Raw genomic sequence first — 20,339 nt, forward strand, 5'->3', positions numbered from 1 at the left:
GGTTTTGAAAGCTTTTTTCAAACCCCCTTCCCCCCCCCCCCCCCCCGCCCAGTCTTCTCTTCCCCAAGCTGAATAACCTTTGTTCTTCCAGCCTTTCCTTGTAATTCATGGTTCCCACGCCTCTAATCATTTTCATTGCTCTTCCCTGGACTCTTTCCAATTTATCCACATCCGTCTTGAAGTGTGGGACCCCAAACGGGCCACAGTAATCCAGCTGAGGCCTTGCCAGCGCTGAATAGAGCAAGTGGTAAAACACTGGAACAAGTTACCCAGAGGTGGTGGATTCTCCATCCTTGGAGTGTTTCAGGACCTGGCTACACAAAGCTTTGGCTGGGATGATCTAGTTGGGGATGACCCTGCTTGGAGCAGGGGGTTGGACTACATGTGACCTGCCGAGGTCCCTTCCACCCTCATTTTCTATGATTCTGTAATTTTATGATAAGCTAGAAGGTGCATTATAGTGCCTCATGGGAACAAGCAGGGATTCATAATGCCCTGACTCGAACCTAAATGCACCATATGAGCTATTTATACAGCTATCAGAAACATCAAAAAAAAAAAGCCCTGTCAAACTGCTGGCAATGCAGCATGTTGAAATAATTAGTGCATGGCAAAACAAGATGTTGAAAGGAAATGCTAATGTCAGGCCTGTGTTCACCAGCCTCTTTTTCCCTATCATGAAACCACCTAGAAAGCTCCCTATACCGTTAGCAAGCCGAGCTACTCCAAAATATGCTGCACAGCAATGTAGTCACATGCGTAGGTTGCATGATAGTTACTGAGGCCTGCTGGATCTGCCTTGGGGCCCAAGCTCAGCCCATGAAGTCACAAGATTTATCCATCCATTTCAATATGCTTTGGCTCCTGGGCCAAGGAAATAGATTCTTCTTTCCTTTGCCTCCAAAAAAATTTGTAGCAAATCTATTCCTGTAGAGTTGCTCCTGATTTTCCACCTGCTGCAGCTAAGAGCAGAATAAATCCCTTTGCCTGTCCTGCACCTGAGCAAGATAAAGACTTTTTTTGCAAAAAATCTAGTTGGTCTAATAAAAGATACTACCTCTACCATTAGTCCCTGAGCAAGGTAAGCTTTTATGGGCACTATAGAGGTGATTGATATCTTGCATGGGAAATTAACTGGTATTGTAATAACATTGTAGGCACTGAATGGCCAAGGGAAGGCATGGAGGCTGGATGGAGCCCAGCCCACACCACTTTGCACAGGGCTATGCAAACTGCCCATTCACATGGGGAGAGTGTTACAGGCACCATCCCTTGTACCAAACCTCAGTCTTGGTTTGGAGATGAGCTGCTTCTCCCTGTCACATGCCGCTGGAAGTGTGAACAGTGACCTGACTGGTTCTCTTGCGTTTCTAGGCATCTCTCTGGATGTTGATGCAGACCGCGATGGAGTGGTGGAAAAGAACAACCCACGGAAGGTAACTCTGACTGTGTGAAGGGTCTGGGATGAAATCGCTGTTTGGTCAAACTGCTGCTTTTCTTCCCTTTAGCCTCTGTACTCAGCCTGTGGTGCCCAGCTGTGAGGACACAGCCTTGCCATCATCCTTGGCACCAGCAGCTAACTAGCCTTTGATACCACATCTGCTGTTCCAGCTCCCAGAGGCCAAGCCCTATTTCAGGGCAATTATCTCTACCCTTTCCTTTGGGTTTGGTCATGTTCAAAAGGAAATCTGAAAGAAGTTGCGGTCTGGAAATGGGTAGGAGGACCCTGGGAGCCCATGGGTCATCTTGGTGCCGGGAGCAGCTGTCTTGTTCTCCTGTCCCATTCTTTTGCAGGACAGCAGCAAGTAGTAGCTGCTATCACAGTAGGAGCCTTTGAAGTAGAGTATTAGAAACTTGAGCCTAAGGTCTGTACTCCTGCTAGTGAGCTGCAATGCAGGTCCCTTAGCAAATGCAACAAGGAAAGCATAAGCATGGATTGCACCCAGACCTCCATTGCCCAGCTCCTCTCAATCGCAAGATGTCCCAAATTTGGCCTGAGTTGTATTCTGTACTGGCCGCCTGAATAGGAACAGAAGGCTGATTTCTGAAGAAGCTGGGCTGATATACCGAGAACTGCGTTCACTTGACACCACGGCACTGTAATTCCTGGAAAAGCATTCAAGAGATGGAGAACAAGAGTAAATTATACCTCTTTGCTCTGCTGAGCAGTGCCTGCCTGTGGAGCCTTCTCTGAAAGGCCAGCTTTCATCATTGCTATTTGAACAATGTTGCACAGCTGTCCAGAACAGGAATGGACAATGAAGACACAATTGTGGAGTGCGAGGAACATTCATTAAGTCACTGGCAGGTGCTGGGATGGGGTGAAGGTGAAGGTTTTTCCCCTTGCCTGGATTGCCATTGCTTTTTAGAGATGCTCTTCATAAAAAAAGCTCCTTTCATTTGTAAAGAAGAACACTGCCCAGCCCGTGGTTATCAGCAAGGACTGAGGGTGCATGTACACACCACGAGATTTGCCCTTTCAGGCAGTGCTTAACCCTGACCACCCCCCAAACTGTGTTTCTCACTCCTACAATGAACATAGTGACTTCTTTCTTTATGAATAGTTGCCAGCAGGCTGATAGCAACTGGAGCTGGCTACTAGAGAGACATAGGTGTACACACACACTAAGCCACTGATTCTCAACCTGGGGTGTCCTTAAGATACTTTCAAGGGTGCTATGGGGTGCCATGCAATGTTAGCACTGTTAGGTGTATAAACATAATTCACAAGACAAACCTGGAGGTTTCAAACTCTGACCTGCTCTGGGCTTTCTAAGTTCTTTTTCAATAAAATAATTGCTCTGTTATTTTTCTATAATTAAAAAAAGAGTGAAAGCTATGGGCCGGCATTTTCCAAGGGCAGTCTTGAGCCTATCCAGCAGTGCCTTGAGTCTAAAATTGTTGAGAGCCATTGCACTAAGCCAAGCTTTTCCATTTTCAGGCGACCTGGACATGGGGCCCAGATGGACAAGGAGCCATCCTGCTAGTGAACTGTGACAAGGACAATCCTTTGATCTCCATGCTGGATTGTGAGGATGAAAGAGTATTCAGCAAAGAAGGTATTTTACACACAGCCCCCACCCCCAGTGCCTCAGCATCAGATTAGAAATGTGGGCTTGGCTTTGTCTCTATTTTAATTTTTTCATGGAATTCACTGATAAAGTAGAGCAAAATTCAGACACCTGATTTCCTTTTTTCTGTTTGCAAACTGTCTGTGGTACTCACTAGTCACTTTTAAGGGTTTAATTTGCTAGCACATGGGTGCAGCCTTTTTCCTAGAAGAAAACCTACCAAGGAATGGTTGCTCATTCCAAAACCCCCAGGTTCCAGAGTAATTATATTTTAAAATGAAATGTTTCTTTTTGCCCTACCTAGCTGAGGCATTGATTTCTGAGGGCCATCCTTGAGCCTGGCCGTGTGGTTTTGTTCTGAGAAGTGATGATGCTTCCTTCTGACTTCTCCAATCTGCTTTGGCCCCAGATTTGCTGGATATGGCTCGGATGGTTTTGAGAACCGAAGGCCCCCAAAGACTGCCTCCGGGGTACGAAATGGTTCTCTACATTCCTGTATCCGACTCTGACAAAGTCGGGGTCTTCTACGTGCAGAGTAAGTGTTGCCTCTCTTCCTTCTCTGCCCCCTCCCTTGTCTGTCATATCATGGTGCTCCCACGATCTCTGGGGCTGCAAGCTTTGTCCCTTTCTTGTTGGCCTTGTCCTCTTCATGTTCTTTGCACTGGCTTTCCATGCACACACGTCCCACTAAAATAATTGCCTCTCCAGCAATTATTAACTCAGTGTGAAGTTGGTCAGTGTCAACTGTGCTTTCCCAATGTCTCCAGTGATTTTTTTCCCCCCCCAAAAATGTAACGTTTTCTTTTTTTCCCCCAAGAATAGCTGGAGAAGAACGATGGGTCAGGACTGACCTTTATCCCTTTTGCTGTCTTTTCTGCATGTTCCTTTTCTCTTGCTGCTTCTAGATCCTTTCTTTGGCCACCGTTACATCCACGTCCTGGGCAGGAGAAAGCTGTATCACAGCGTGAAATACACTGGTGGATCCGCGGAGCTGGAGTTCTTCGTCGAGGGACTCCGCTTCCCAGATGAGAGCTTCAACGGGCTGGTCTCCATCAGCGTCAGCCTTCTGGAGTCGTTGGCTGAGGTTTGGGAATAACGGGAGAAGGGGTCATATCGGGACGTTCAGCTTCACAGCAGAGTCAATCGACTGCATCCTTGGGTAGCTCGGTGCAGTAACACTAGGGAGCCATTTGTTCTGATAGCTACTTGCAGATGAGGATAGGTCAAATGTGTGAAAATCAGGGATGTTTGCAAATTATTTTTTCCCCTTGTGAGCTTTTGTGCAACACTTACAATAGCCACTGCAGGAGCCTGGGTGGCTCGGAGAATGAGTTATGAGATTGCCAGGTGGCTAAAGACAGGCTTGTATTACTGGTTGCCTTTATGTGTTCCATGTGAAGTGAGTCTGGGTCTCCCTTCTTGAGCACAATCTATAGCATGTCATCACAGCTGGCACTGACCCTTATCGGCAGGTCTGGCACCGGGTCAAGGAGCAATTGGGCCATGAGGACTAAGCTGCTGTTACCCCGATCCCAGAAATGATCGTTCCAGCTTTAACTATGAGCAAAAAGCAAGAAGGGTTGCAGTAATCCTGCATGCAAAGTAACAGATAGTCCTTTACACCAGGAATCTCCATGGCTTTGCATTTTGTTCTCATTCACTCCCAAGGACATACAAATGCAAAATGCTTCTGACTTAGGCCTCTTATCCCATGAAAAACCAGGAGCCATTCCCCTAGAGTCTTGCCAGCATAAACCTGGTGTGAGCAGGGTCAGAATTGGGCCCAGGAAGTCTCCGCATACTGACACCAGCGGCAGAGTTTAGCACTCGCGTTGCACAAGCATCAGTGCCAACACCAGGCAGGGGGCAGGGCAGGTTTTTAGTGTCCTGACATGAGCAAAGCAAACAAAAAGCAAACAACATGCCCACCAAGCAATAGCCTAGTGGGGCAAATATAATGGGATCAAGTCTTCCATTGGAAAGAGGAGCACGCTCCTGTTAATGCTCTCCAGGAGATGTAGGGCCCCATGATGGTCACCATTGCCTATTCTGAAGAAAATGGTGATCTATGCTCAGACCCTCAAGGATTTCCTGCCCCATGGTCACTGGAGTTGCACTTGGAGTGGGCCTCGATGGAGAAGCTCTCTCTCCGGTTGTTGCACCTACATAGTAAACCCTGTCCCCTGCCAACTCTGACTTCCAGATTTCTTGCTGCAACGCGGGGTTTCCATTCATGCAGAGTCCCCCATTAGGCACCAGCTTGACCCTCCAGTTCTCCATTACATCTGTGTTATGAAACAGAAGAAGCTGCTGATGTTACCGCTCAATGCATCACTTAGCACATATAATATGCCCATTTCAGCCCTGAGGGCTGTTATTTCAAAGCTCCCCACTTTTTTTTTTGGTTCAAAGACTTAAGTGCTTTTTTTGGAGCGCACCCTGCCCAGGCCCCGGGTGCCCATGTCAAAGCAACAAGACTTGTAGCGAGCTCTAAATCATCTTGTGAAACTTCATCCCGCACTGAAGGGCTCGGCCCTTGTCTGAGGTCAGGGAGGCTGCATGTTACGTGACACACGTGGGGGGCTTGGCTGTGATCTGCCTGTTAGGACCATGCAGGAATGTGAAGCACACAGCAATCTCAGGTATCTTTCTGCCAGCAGATAGGAGAGGCAGGAGGTTGTTTCCAGTCTTGGCAGTACCCCCTCCCAGCTGGCCCTGAAGACAGTCCTAAGAAATGCCCCTCTCTGGAAAAAAAAAAAAAAAAAAAAAACAAAAAAAAAAAAAAAACAAAAAAAAAAAAAAAACAAAAAAAAAAAAAAAACAAAAAAAAAAAAAAAACAGCACGGTGGGGTAACACCAGCAAGCAGCTCCCCATGGGGAAAGGGGTTCCTCAAGTACCACCACAAATCCCATCTCTAAAAGAACTGGGGCGTCATCTCTCCTCCCCACAGCACATCTGTGTGGCCACTTGCTCACTACTACTCTTCTGAGGATTCATAGATATTTCTAGACCACCTTAGGACACTTCACACAGTCCCTCAAAATGCACCAGAAATAGGTCCCAAAGGAAAGCTGCAGAAGGGTGCGCAAGGCCAGACCCTTAGCTGTCGTGCAAATCAGCTGAAGTCTGTAGAGCTACACCAGCTTAGGATCTAGTCCATCTAGTCCTTTGGGTCAGAAATGTAGGTGAGGCAAAATGCCGGTTTTCTTTGCTCTCCTGAGGCAGGATGGAGCTGATTGCTTCGATTAGCACCTAGAGGGGATGATGTGCAGTCCGGCATTAGCAAACCCTGGGAGGAAAGGTTCAGAGCTCATTAAGTTGTGGTTGACTCTGCTCGTTTGCCTATTTTGCCCACGATGATGGTGCCCCCATCGTCCGCCCCTCAGTTAAATAGTCCCCACGCTGAGTGTGGAGCTTTGTGAGCAGATGGATGCGATCACCATGCACGTTATTCCTGCTTCTCTTCCAGGGTATCCCCCAGGCTCCGATCTTCACAGACACCGTTGTTTTCCGGGTCGCTCCGTGGATAATGACTCCAAACACGTTGCCACCAGTGAATGTTTTTGTGTGCAGGTAAAAGCAAATGGAAAAGTCTCCCTATGCAGTTTGGGCTTATTTCTGGGACAGCTGTGATTGCTGGGCATCATGTAGGCATAGGCATTGGACTGCAGATCTGTATATTAATATATAGCACCAGTATTAGAAATCCCAAAGATGTGAGCTGAGAACTCTCCCATCGATTTGCCAATCCAGTAAGTATTGAGAGTTGTCTTGGCTGGACTCAACCTATTGATGCTCATTCATTTTGAATTCATTACTGAGCTCCAGTACTGCTCTGGATATTGGGTAACACTCTTCTTAGTGCAAGGATCTGTCTACTAAAGCGCTGGGTCTCAGTCCTTCCTATGGTAGTCCATCAGGAACAAACTAGGCCCCACTGATTTAACTGCATGAAGTCAGAGGAGGCTGGAAATACTGAAGTGTTCAGTCTGCAGCACGACTGCAGTCTCCAGAGCCCCATTTTTCTATTAGTTGGTTCTTGCTGGAGATATGTGATCAAAGTATTCATCAACGTATGAATCGATGTACAATTCAAAGTACACATTCATCAAAGCATGAATAGTTTGTGCACTTCCAGTGAAAATAACTGGCTTCACTGTGAAATGCTGAAAGGAATCATCATGTCCATGTTCCTTCTCAAGAACAGGTCAACTTGGAAGGGAAAATTGCATTTTTTCCCCCTCTTCTTTCAGTTGCATCTCTTTTCCCTTTGTTTTCTTCCCCCATGAAGGTCTCTCCAAAGTGGCCCTGTCTCCAAGTAAAGAATTGTAAAATTGAGGGGCCTTCTGGAAACCGGCCTAGACACTAAATGAAAAGCGACTATTCTGACTTCTCTCTAGTTTTGTGCAGCACATTTGGTTTTTCAGATAGTGCGGGTTCTTACTCACAGTTTTAACATGGCAGAGAGTTTAGTGCTGATGGGTATCAGGGCAGGTGATCGGCCTCAGGCAGCAGTTTCCCTCCATCCAAGACTTCACCAGCCTGTCCTTCTAAGAAGGCACTGATTCCTACACGTTGGCTCTGCAGCTCCAACTCGCACCGTTCATAACTGCCAGCTTCCCCTGTTTGGTGGTGTGTCCTTCTAATTTATTTTTGAGGGCAAGGGGGAAGGAGCGTGTATTGTTTTCTTTTCCGCTGCAGTCCCATCAGTGGCTTTTTTCCCCTCCTCTTTCAACCACATCTCCTTTTCCCTCTGCTTTCCCAGCGTGAAGGACAATTACCTGTTCCTGAAGGAAGTGAGGAATTTAGTGAGCAAAGCCAGCTGCGACATGAAGGTCTGCTTCGGGTACATGAACCGTGGTGACCGCTGGATGCAGGTGAGGAGGCGACCAGGGGCATGCCGGACCATACCAGGACTTTTTTTTTCTTTGAACATTAAAATCCAGCAGCACAAGCCACTTCTAGATGAAGCTGTCATTGTAGAAGCCTGCATAGCATGGCTTGCCCAGCCTAGCTTCATGCTGCAGTGCTGCCTCAGTTTCCCCTTTTCCATAGGTCAGGCCCACAGGCTCCCAGCTGTGGCTTCTCACCCAGCAAACGCCTACCCCTGCCCTTTCTGGTCTCTTTGGGAGCTCCTATCATCCCTCAAACGTCCCCTGGGCATGTCTGCATGAGATGCTTAATCCACATTGGCCTAATAACACCACGCAGTAACGTGCCTTGGCAAAAACCCTGCTAGTAGCCAACTGCACAGTTATTGGGCTGATGCTCAGTAAGCATCCCTAAATAACCATGCACTGATGCTACTGCGCAGTAACTCTAGGTACTGTGTATTTAGTTAGTACTTTATTAAAGATGTACTAAACTAAATGCACGGTATCTACGGTGCATTATTGAACGTGTAGACATGCCCCCTGGCACTGATCCCTTTATTAACTGAAGAGAAAAGTTGGCACAACCATCTGGAAAATTGGGCCCAAATCATCACCAGCTGAGAACCCAAACACTGAATGCCTCCGAAGTAGCAATCAGGACTCACAGTAGAGTTGATATCTTTTATTAGACCAACATGATTTTTGCAAAAACATTTCTTTAATTGCATGCTTTTGGGCACAAACACCTTTCATCAGGCATTGGAGAAAAGATTGTAGAAGTTCTCCTGGGTAGAAATGAAAGTTCATACTTCATAGGATTTCACATTGTGAAGCTTTCTCCCTTCCCCTTGATGTGCTCCTCTTTTGGGAAACGGAGTTAATGCTAGTCTGCTTTGTAGGGGCCCTGCTGAAAGGCTTTTTGTCAGGCCTCACTGGGCACTTCCCCCGCCTTGCCTGCATTTAATAAATGGGTTTTCTTCCTTGACCAGGATGAGATTGAGTTTGGCTACATTCACGCCCCTCACAAAGGCTTTCCGGTGGTCCTGGACTCCCCCCGAGATGGTGGGCTGAAAGAGTTTCCCATCAAGGAGCTCCTGGTAAGAGCTTTGCATCTTCTCGGTAAACACGCGTGGTATCCCTTGCCTGGTCTCCCAGCAGGAGGAGAAGCTTACGGCAATTTGCAAACATCTTCCAGGATGGTTCACAAAAAAAAAGGAGGGGTTGAAAGGGAGGCAGATGAAACCATTGGTGGCCTTAGGGTGGTTGGAGCCCTGGGCAAGAGAGTCATTTGAGGCTCCTTTGAGGTACTCAGGTGACTATTAACCCACCAGAGTTGCATCGTGGATCTTTTTAATATCCATGGAGTGGAGTTAGATAAATAGTCCAGTGTTAGCATGCAAATAGAGCCACTTCCTTGCAAAAATTTACCCCCAAATCATTTGTGGCAAAGTTTTGGGACCCCCTAAAATGTGGGGTCGGGGGGTGGTCACCTGGTTTGCCTTCCCCTAAGGCTGCTACTGATTAAACCATTGGGGTTTTTTTACTGTAATGTCCATAAAGAAATTATTTCTACTGTGGCTATGCTAGAGAAAGGTGATTCCAACCCCAGCAAAGCCAAATGAGAATGCTTTAAAGCCAGCTTCAAATGTCTGTGACCCACTAAAGTTTACAAGGGGGTCAGGAGAAAAGGTGCTGGCTGGGACCATGAGTATCTGATTCACCTGACTCTCAGATCCCATCATTACAAAAGGAGTCACTGGCCTAACTGAATAAGGGAGAGTCAAATGTGTGAGAGAAGAGCACCTGCAATGCAAAGCAGGTCTGGCTGGGTAGCTTCTGGTTAGGTAGAGGGTCTGCCATCATTTGGCTGAAGATGCCAAGGATACAAATATCTCTGCTATCAGGGCAGCATCAAAGGGCAGGTTGGATCCTAACGTACCTAGAGATGGTCAGAAAATGGAGACCACCATCCCAAGCACTTGAAATAGTGCTTCGGTCTCAAATGGAAACAAAAGGCCAAAGCATCTCAAAATGTAAATCCCAGATTCAGAAGTCTCAATGCTGCTTTGATGAAACGTTTAGTTTCAATGATGTTGAAATATTATAATATGGAATACCGGTGACTATACATACACTTGATATTAAACATGATATATCAATGCTGCTATGTTATAATGTGAGCCAGGTTTCTTGGGTGCAACATTTCCTGCAGGCTCGCTGGGACACCAGACTCTCTTTTGATTCTGCATGACAGAAAGCGCGTCAGAGGCAGCCTTATCCCTCGCACGGGTTCCTGGTTTGGATCTTCGTAGCTATAATAGCTGCAAAAGGACCAGCAATGAGATAGGTGGACCCAGGTCAGAAGATCAAAAGGAAATGCTCCAGTTAGATTGAGGACTGTTTAAAGCCGTTGAAAATGTTGTTAAAATGGACCTGCCTCCTACAAACGGATCTATTTTGACAAAAAATGGCATTTTCCAATAGAAAGCCACCCTGGCTTTGACTGTGCTGGTCACCCGTGAGCTATGTTCTCCTGCACGCTACAGCCGTGCAAGCGTGCCAGCCTTTTGCAGGCCCCCAGAAGTGTAACCACGAACCCTGGGGTTGAATTGTACATGCCAGAGCAAGAGAGGGAGTGAATCAGAGAGAGCCCCAGGGAGGCTGACAAGGAGACGCTGGAACAAATCAGCCACGAGATGGGCTTTGAATGTCATTTGTTCGCTCGGCGAGAGGCAACTGTCCCCCTCGGTCCACTTCCAGGCAGCTGGGCTTTTCAGGCACGGGTCGCAGTTCAGCAAAGAGGTGTCCCTTTCAGACCGGCTCCCTGGAATCCCCCCTGCTCCAAGGATCAGTCGCTCCCCCGCCTCAGAGGAGCCTTTTTGCAATTTGTACCCACCTGCCTTTAGTCCAGAAAGCAGGAAACATCCTCCCTCGTCTTGCCCAGACGATAGATCCCAAACACCTCTTTAAAAATGAACTACCACAGTTGCATCTTCTTGCCGTTATCAGGGAGCAGGAGTAAGCTGCATCCATTTGAAATCAGGCAGAAGGCCACGTCGATTTGCACCTTATAAACTAACTAAATCAGAGATGCCTAATTCTGGGGCCAGGTAGATTCCTAGATCCTCGGTATTAGAGGCTTGTATTTCTTCTCCGCTCGTTAACATGTTTTGCCCCCTGCTTAAAGAAAAGGAAACCCTAATAGGAGCTGATTTATCCAGTGAAAGGGAGCGAGATGCAGCCGGCCGCCAAGTGATCATTCTCCAGGCTTATCTGTGCCAAGTATAAAGGGGGCAGCTCTCCGGGAGGCAGACTCGGAAAGGTTATCTTGAAAGCAGTGAGGCTAACCTGGGAAGCAGCCGTAGAGAACGGGGATTGAACTTGGGGCGCTTGGGGGAGGAAAGAAAGAAAGCAAGACTGGATGTGCTGGGGTCTGAAACCATTGCCTCTTACATAGACACAGCACGGTTCTGGGATGGGATATCCACTGCAACGTGGACGTCGACTGCAGGCTGCTGATGCATCCCCTCGGCATCGCGCAGTCCATCGGTGGCCTAAAGGGTTATGAACACAAACCCTCTGACCCACGCTACCCACATTCATCCTGCAGACAGCTCCCGCTGAGCGCCAACAAGATCCTCGTCGGCATCTGCCACTGCTGTGGCCTACAGCACAGGCAGGGAGTTCCCATTAGTCCTTGCTGGAAAGCGGCACCAAACAGCCCTAAAATTTGTAAGCTGGGGGGTGGATCTTGGATTATGTCGTGACCACGGTAGCACCGGCCCATCTCTGCCGCTTGCTCCTTGGCACTTCTGGTAACCGGAGAAGAGAGCGGCGTGCCGCAGCTATCACACAAGCAGCTCCCTTTTGCTCCATGTCCATTTGGAGAAGGCTAATCGCTTTCAAATGCATTGAAATATATCATTTATCATGCCTGCAATGAGTACAAGCAGTCCTGGATTCGTCATGCGGGATGGGAAAAGCACATTGATCGCCCTTCTTTACAAAATAAGCCAGGCAGCAACTTCTATCTGCCCTCTTTGTAAATTCTTTGCTTGGTATTTTGAGAAGCAATTTCAGCCTTTGGAGCATCAAACGTGTTATAGGCTCCAATCCTGAGCTCCGAAGCCTTGCCTAATCCTCCCTCTATCTCTTCAATCTCATTTTCCAGCTGGCACAATTTAGCCAAACACCCTTTTTTTTTTTTTATTCCCACCCCATAGAGAGGCGCGTGCTTTGCTCTAAGCCTTCAGGGACCGCTCGAGGGGGGAAAAGGAGACGTGAGAGAATTAGCCTCTCAAAATGGAACTGCCTCTGCTGGAGCTGATAGGACGCAAATCCTCCCGATGAAGCAGGGATGAAAAAGCAATCATTTTGAGAACGAGGGTGCGTCGTTGGGGATTTGAAACCTGGCTGGCAATGGTGTCCCATGCCAATGCTTATTAAATCAGGCTGTCTGAAAGGCTCAGCCTTTTCTCCAATCCCAGCTTGAATAGTAGGGCAAGAGCAGTTCATTTTATAGGGTCAAGGGAGGGTGAATGGCCTTCCTTCTCTTCCCCAAAAACACATCACAGGAGTGGAGCTACTTCACCGTGTCTGCTCCAGTCTATGGGCAGAGGATGATCCACCCCGATGCAAGTGGGTTTTCTTGTGGCAGAAAGGGATCGACAGCCTTGTGGCAGTAGATCAGCCCACAAAACATGTCATGGAAAATGGGGAGTCTAAGAGGAACTATGGCCCCCGGTCCTGTCCCCTGCAAAGCTGAGCAAAGTCATATAGAACTTAAATGTTGGCGTATCCATCAATCACGGCTGCCTCATCTGAGACCACTGGGGACTGGTTTTCAGAAGGCCTGCGTGTCCTCCAATGCCAGTGACTCCAGTTGGAGCTGGGAGTGCTCACAAGCTTTGAAAAATCAGGCAGATTTCCAGATGATCTCTGCTGCCACTTCAATGGTGAAAGGATGTGTGAGATGTTGAGGCGCATACCGCATTGAGCAATAAAGTGTAAAGTATGCCAGGTACTGGGCAGATCTGGAAATCTGGCCTCTTGATTTAGGCACTCAGCTGAAAGCTGAGCTGACCCACCTCAAGTTGGGGACCCACAAGAATGGTCTCTAGAACATGCTGCTCTCCGTGCCTCCATTTCCCAGTTTTTGTAAAAACACATTATTTTCTCCATCGGTTTTTTGAGACCCTTAAATGGAAAAGAGCTCCCGGGGGTCAAGCACTATACAAAGCAATAGAAAAGTGAGCGTAGGAGCCATTTGCTAGACCAGAGAGTGCTTTAAAATCTGAATCACTGGAGCAAAAAGAAAACATGAGCTGGCCCAGAAGATATTAGGAGTAGGAGGATTTAGGGCATTTACAGCAGAGAGGCTCCTAGCAGCTAATCTGTGCGAATCCAGAAGGTGGAAAAAGAAACCAAGAGTCTCATCTTTCCCATACTAAATGAGTTGGCTCCGTTCTCACATCTCTAGGGTCATATGCCTCCAGAATGGCTGGAGGAACCAGCAGAAACCAGCCTGTTAAGTGAACATATCCACATCCTCTCATAAATCCTTTCGATGACCCCACAGTGACTTGGATCTTGCGCCCGCCGTGCACGGGGAAGGGATCTCTTTCTGCTAAGCATGTTGTCCAGAGCTAATATGAGCAAACCAATGGGCATTCCAGGGAAAGAAAAAGATCCCAGAGGACTGGAAACCATGAAGATGAGCTGCATCCAACATCCTCCCCATTGGCTTGGTCAAGCCAACCTGAATGCAGACTTTCTGATCATCCACATGGGGCTAGTTGCAGCATCTACAGGCTCTGTCCTGTTTCTAATGAATACATCTCTAGATTGGATCCTTCCACTCCAGCATATAAGCAAATGAATATCAAGCTGATGCTTGCTGTCGACAAGAGGGGTCTTCAAATCCCCTGGTCCCCTGTGGGATATACCTACGATTCAATGACCACGAATGAGTTCTCTCTCTACCTTCAGCATTATCCCCTTTTATATGAATGAGGACACTGCACCATAGGGAGACACACTCTGAACTGGGCAGGGATTAGACTTGGTGACTTGTCTCTTGACCTCTTGATAAAATTTAAATGTAGTTTATAACTCAGCAGCTTCAATTTTTTTTCATTGTTGTGTTTGGACTGGAATGTGGGGGCAGGGGGCCAGACTCAGTGACCTACTGAGGTCCCTTCTGACCCCAACATCTGTGAATCCTATAGGGGATTTTTTTACCAGCAAGACAGACAACAATGCATTATGCTTCTCCCACCTCTCAGCTGAGTACCTAGAGCCAAGAGGCATGTTGATGTGCCATCTCCATAGGGAGCGTCAAACCTGGACTTTGCCGTTCTCGTATCAAGAGGTCACAAGCTAACACACGGGGCTGGCCAGGGCGCACAGGGCAGATCCCACTGATGGCTAAGCCCGATAGAAGCATATCAACTTACTGAAAAGAAAACACTGTCATACTGAAGTGTCTAATGAGTGTTTTTTATTAATAGGTCTAGAGAATCCGTGCTTATTCAGATAATTGACCTGGCTTATGGATAGATGAGGAAACCCAGCAGTGCTAATTAACAGGATGAGCAGTTCTTGGATCCAGTGAAAAAAAAATGGGAGCTATTTGATCCCATGCACATGGCTTCTTTGCTTCTTGACATGTCTTTTACTGTCATGGACTCAAAGTCTGATCTTGTGAGGTCCCTTCTAGCCCCTAACATCCATGAAGCTATGAGTCTTTTCTTCAGATTGACTGAGGGCTTCCAGTTTCTTCCCTGTGCCAGATGAAGACATCACACTGTCACTTGCTGTACAACTCTGAGTTTCCTGTCTCTCGACTCTGCCCTCCATGCATCTCCTGAAAGAGAGCTTCTGCAAGGCCTTTCTCCATCCTTTCCAATAACCAGACCATGAGGATGTGATCAGATCTCTGAGTGCTCCCAGAATAATCTTATTTACAATGGGACAGCCTTGCACAGGCTGTAGTTTTTTTTTTTTTTTGCTGAATCAAAAAGTCTAAGTAGTACTGACCTGAGCACCTTGCCCAAAGGAAGGACACAGAGTACAGCCTAGACCTGGCTGCTCAGTGGAGCTGATCTTGTAAAGTTATTGCACCTTGCAACTCTTCTCCTGGAAAGAGTGAATGGAGAATTTGGAGTCGCTCTGTGCTAGTTCAAGGGACCATGTAAGGTGCAAAGGAGAGGGGAATCGGTCCACTAGAACCTAGCTGCAATACACTACCAGGTCCACATCCATCTCTGGCTTAAATTGTCTGCAGTCTTTGAAGTTACTTGCCAGCATTTCCACAGCCCTCTACTAACCCTGCAGTCAGTGCATGAACATGGGAAAACAGCTCAGGAACAGTTTAGTGCAATGGCAGCTTTTTATTTTCTCTTGCCAGAGAGTAAACCGTAAAGTTGAATATTCGAATTGCATGCATCGTATCAATGCCGTCGTCAACCTGTGATGGAAACCCATCTCCATATCCATGGCTTATGTTGTCTTTTGTAAACCACTTGCTGTGGAGCTCCAGAGCCCTGAAAGAGCAGGAAATGGTTTCATTTGTGCTATTAATAGAGATATTGATAGATATAGATATATTAATAGCACAACTGAAACCATTCCCTGCTCTTGGTATATATATTTGCAGAGGGGTGCTTTTTACCCTATGTTGCACACACTAATTCTCTGATGTTTGAGTTCAAATGCTCCAGGGAAAGACTGTGATAGTGAAAAGAAATATATATCAGTATCAATAAATATATGTACATATGTGTATGTATATATATGTATCTCAAACATCAGAGAACTATTGTGTGCAACATAGGTAGGGTAAAAAGCATCCCTCCGCAAGAGGATCACCCTAAGCTCTGTGCATCACTTAGTGTTATTAAAGCCCCATTCTGAAGCCTTATGAGAAGTGGGATTGAATGGTCGGGGGGTTGGAGATTCGGCACCGATACAGATTTCACCCTATGCGACCTACCGTCTGACTAACTGTTTCTGGCTGGTACCAAGAGTTGCTGGTTCAGAGCTTTCCAGCTTCTCTCTGACAGTGTTATGACACAGATTATTCCTGTCTCCTTTTGTAATCTGGGGCTGGCTCCCACCCAAGCATTTGTTTTTTTTGTGGCCCTGATATTTTTACCTTCTGGGGGCTGGGTGGAATTCAGCAGGATTTTTTTTTTCTGCCTGCCTGCCTTGCTGCTGCCAGCCATTCCTCTTGCTGGAGATCCCTTGAGCTCTTCCACCTACTCACTTGGCCAACAGAAGGTTTGTAACACAGCAAGGGAGTGGCGGATAACTCTGTTGTGACCCCGCAGACACTCTCAGATGGCCTTGTAGCAGGGGAGCAAGAGGTCCTACTGGGGCTGGGGTCAATGCAAAACGTCCCGTGAATTCTTTTGAGAGAGACAGCTGATTTGTGGAGCTAAAGGGAACAGACAGCCCAGTAGTATCTGAAATAAAGAGCCGGCTTGGCTACAAACCACCATGCCCTGAATGAGTCTCTGTGAAATCCTGGGTTGGGCCTAAAGAATAGAAAGACGCAATGTTGGAGCTTTTACCCCAGTAACTTCAAGTTCCTCTGCTGCGATGTTCGCGCTCCCCTAAGGATGTAGCCGGTGGTTATGTAGAGTCAAGGTCATGGCCAGTTCCCACGGGGCTCCCCTGAAGCATTGGTCTCAGAGGCTCTGACCTGTTTCTTAGTCGGTGGGGGTGGCCAGTCTCTAATGGCTTCAATCTTGTCCCACAGGGGAGCGATTTTTGCCCCCACCCACAGAGTCCCAAATACACCACTTCAGGTAATGCCAACTGACATTTCTTTGCCTTCCCAGTTAGTCCAGCCTGTTTGGTCTCATCTAACACAGTGGTTAAATGAATCCAGTGCAACTCAAAGCCCTGACTGTAGATGACCGTATCACTGATGTAAGCCACTGCGAACTGCTCACATCCTTGTATTAATAAATTATTCATCAGTCTCTGAAAAGAAGCAGGAGAATTGCGCATCCTGAAAGGTAGGACTGTGAACTCATACAGTCACTCAGCGGCGGTAAAGGCAGAAGGACTAGGCCAGGTTTCTTCCCAAGAAGAGAAGTTGCAGTGCTAGCTTCACCCCCCCAGGATGAGGGGCAGTTAGCACTTCCCTCTGCGCCTGGAGAGACCTGCTACTGGTGCAGGGAAGAATAAGGGCATCGCATGCGGAGAAGGTTCCTTGCCCTCTTCCCCCCCAAATCCTCATCCCATGTCCATGCAGTATCGGCATAACCAAGGTCCTGTACAACCTTCGAGGTTATATCCTTGGGTATTGTGTGTGCCAGATGCTGAAGACTGGCCATATCTAATGGTGTTGCTTCCCCTTTTTCCATTAGCTCTCCCTGTGCTCCCTTCTCCAGTAATACAGCAACCGTGGACCCTTCGCTTTATTCTTTCTAACCCTGTTTTTGCTCAGGAGCTCCAATGCAATGGGTGTTTCTAGTCTGGGACTCACCAGCTGGGAAAAATGAGGAAGAATTCATAGTTTCTAAGCCCTTGTGACGGCTTCTTTTTTTCCAGGGTCCAGACTTTGGCTACGTCACCAGGGAGCCTCTGTTTGAGGTCGTCACCAGTCTCGATTCCTTCGGCAACCTGGAAGTCAGCCCTCCCGTGACCGTCAATGGGAAGGAATATCCCCTGGGGAGAATCCTCATTGGAAGCAGTTTCCCCACGTAAGAGAGTCAGAAAACCTGCATATTTCGTGAGGATCAGGGAAATCCTGCAGTGATCACTGATCCCTGCTAATTCCCCATCTCCCTCCATAATATGCTGGATATAGAAGCAAAGCCTGTGTCTGGATCTGTCTTGCCGGGGGAGCTGCTGTTAGCAGCTAACCCTGTGGATTCAGAAGTCTTGCTTTGGCCCATAACAAGCTAAACGATTTTTTAGAAAACCTAGGTTGCAGTTTGTTTCCTGGTTTCAACACACCCTTTACCAAGCTCTCCAGAGGCTGGGAGTGTTCGGACCTCTCTGTAGTCAGCAGCCATATGATTTGAGAAGCTCATTTGCTGGCTCTCTAATCTGCTCAGTATTCAATTTTATCAGGATCACGTTGAGAGGGGGTGGGTATGGGGCTGGGGTTGGATCTCTGCGTTTTACCTTTGTGAGCATATCATCTAGTGTTTTTAGATCCAAATTTGAGTGCCTCGCTGCTGTATGAGGTCAGACACCATGGGAATAAAAGGGAATTGGAATTTTTTCTTGCATTTCCTTTTCCAGACCATCATGATTAAAACTTTTGCCCCAATTCTGAAATACAATTGTTTGTTTTCCCCTCTATTTCTGCTACTAGATCAGCCGGAAGGAGGATGACCAAAGTGGTGAGAGATTTCCTATATGCCCAGCGAGTCCAGGCACCCATAGAGCTCTACTCCGACTGGCTCACCGTGGGTCACGTAGATGAATTTGTGACCTTTGTGCCCATTCCTGGCAAAAAGGTGACCTCCCTGATGGCAATTCTGAAAAGTTTACCAAGGATAGGGATGGGTTTGAAGGCTCTGCATCAAGAGCTGATTTGCTAAGCTCTTTAGGCACAATGCCCCATAATGCCCACAAGACTTGCTCTGTATTTGGGGGGGAGAAGGATATCTGAAATCTCTACTTGCTTAGGTTGGGAAGAGCAAAAAGAATTGGCCTGTTTGCTGCTAGCAGGGTCTGCTGAGATTTTTTTAAAAGTGCCCGAGCCCTAAATTAAAATTGGATGCCCTACTCCTGTTTGAAAAACCCAGCCATCGTTCTCTTTGTGTGGTGCTTAGATGCTGAAGCCATGGGTGCTGTGCAAAGGAAACCGGCAAGAAAACTCATCCTAATAATTCACGCAAGATGGCAGCCTCAATTGTGGGGCTTCAAGAGGCTTCAGGCAATGTAGACTTCCCTATGGACCAGTTGGGTGTGAGCCATTGCTCCTCACCTCTCAGCATATGGCCCAGTCAGAGTATTATGACTTCTATAAAGACCTAGATCACTGACCTGTGAAAGTCCGTCTCTGGTCCAGGTTCATTCAAAGAGAAAGGAGCAGAAATGTTGGTACTTCCTAATATACCTGTGCATTGCATTCTTCTTCCGATGAGACATGTCTTCCTAAATTAGGGCCACCACAATGGGACAATATAGTCCCGCCTCGTAAGCAGCTTGAGAGGTAGCTTGTGCTTTGGTGGATGTAGATGTGTCTCAAGAAAGCAGCACCTTGGCCATGAGGAAGGTCCGGTGGAGGTGGTCTTTGCAGATTACTACTGAGGGCTTTGTATGCAGCGATCGAGACCCTACAGGCATGGCAGTAAATGCACAGGGTTTGGCGCAGGTTAAAAGACTTTGGGGACTTGAGAGTTTGGCTCTGTAGCTACACATTTCCAAGTCAGGGTAGGCAGACAGTTCCCAAGTATCTCCCTTCTGTGCTCATGGCAGCCACGGAGCAGAAGGTTGCCTGGCGTAGAGGCAGCGCGTTGAGAGATCGTGCTGTATGGGTCTGTGGCTGCTCTTGATGATTGCTGTTTCATCCTCTGGGCCAAGTATTTAACTCTTTCCTTCGGTCCTGCCTTCCTCCCAGCAATTCCGGATGCTCATGGCCAGCACATCTGCCTGCTACAAGCTCTTCCGAGAGAAGCAGAAAGAGGGCCACGGGGAAGCCACGATGTTCAAAGGTCAGTTTGTGCAGACAAGCTTCCTGCCAAAAAGAGAGAGGCCTGTACTCTTAGAAGGGAGCATGGGATAGTGGGCAGAGCACATCATTAGTACGAGGAGACCTGAGCTCTATTCACCTCCATCCCATTACAAACCCACTTTGTGATCTGAGGTGAGTTACTTAACCAGTCAGTGCCTCAGTTTCCCCATACAAGACTCAGTTTGCCCTGACTAACCCTGAACTGAAATACTGCATCACCGGCTCGGCTTTGTTGTCTGTGGAGTCATTTGCTATGGGCTGAGCATTCGGGCTAATATATTCTCCAACGGATGCATCTTATTTATTGTCATTCCCTTGCTTCAAGCTTCACAAAGAACCAAGGGAGCAAGAACCACGTTGCAGAGAAGGGAACCAACAACATGGCCATCTCACCGTGTCCCAAACACTATTATTTACATCAGGTGGGAGGGAGCCTGTCGCTCTCCTGAAAAAACATTGCCTCCTACAGAAATGCAAAACTCTCAAACTCTTGGTTCAGAGATGATGCCTTTTATTAGACCAACTAATTGCCTCCTACACACACACGGAGGAATTTGGATGCGAGATTAGAGTCATAGTCCATGCAGTCAGGCATCCTGTCTCGGGGGGCTTTGGTTGGAAGCAGGAGCTGTCCCCAGGTGATATATGCACCCGGCTAATTCATCAGTGGTCCGTGCAGGGGTGTGGGATAG

General features: G+C 47.5%; 1 protein-coding gene across 1 annotated transcript in view; it reads left to right on the forward strand.

Moving 5' to 3' along the window:
- LOC109293569 (protein-arginine deiminase type-2-like) overlaps positions 1-20,339 on the forward strand; it is a gene marked incomplete at its 5' end in the record, with an annotated part of 56,465 nt that overhangs the window by 21,727 nt on the left and 14,399 nt on the right. Inside the window, 10 exons of the mRNA XM_019511574.1 lie at positions 1,375-1,436; positions 2,942-3,059; positions 3,481-3,606; positions 3,977-4,155; positions 6,542-6,645; positions 7,838-7,949; positions 8,936-9,043; positions 17,508-17,659; positions 18,280-18,424; positions 19,534-19,627. Coding sequence (XP_019367119.1) covers positions 1,375-1,436; positions 2,942-3,059; positions 3,481-3,606; positions 3,977-4,155; positions 6,542-6,645; positions 7,838-7,949; positions 8,936-9,043; positions 17,508-17,659; positions 18,280-18,424; positions 19,534-19,627 — 1,200 coding nt within the window. The remainder of the gene's footprint in view (positions 1-1,374; positions 1,437-2,941; positions 3,060-3,480; positions 3,607-3,976; positions 4,156-6,541; positions 6,646-7,837; positions 7,950-8,935; positions 9,044-17,507; positions 17,660-18,279; positions 18,425-19,533; positions 19,628-20,339) is intronic.

The sequence above is a fragment of the Gavialis gangeticus genome, unplaced genomic scaffold (assembly GCF_001723915.1).
Source record: "Gavialis gangeticus isolate Ggan-Ray unplaced genomic scaffold, GavGan_comp1, whole genome shotgun sequence".
Taxonomy (NCBI): Eukaryota; Metazoa; Chordata; order Crocodylia; family Gavialidae; genus Gavialis; species Gavialis gangeticus.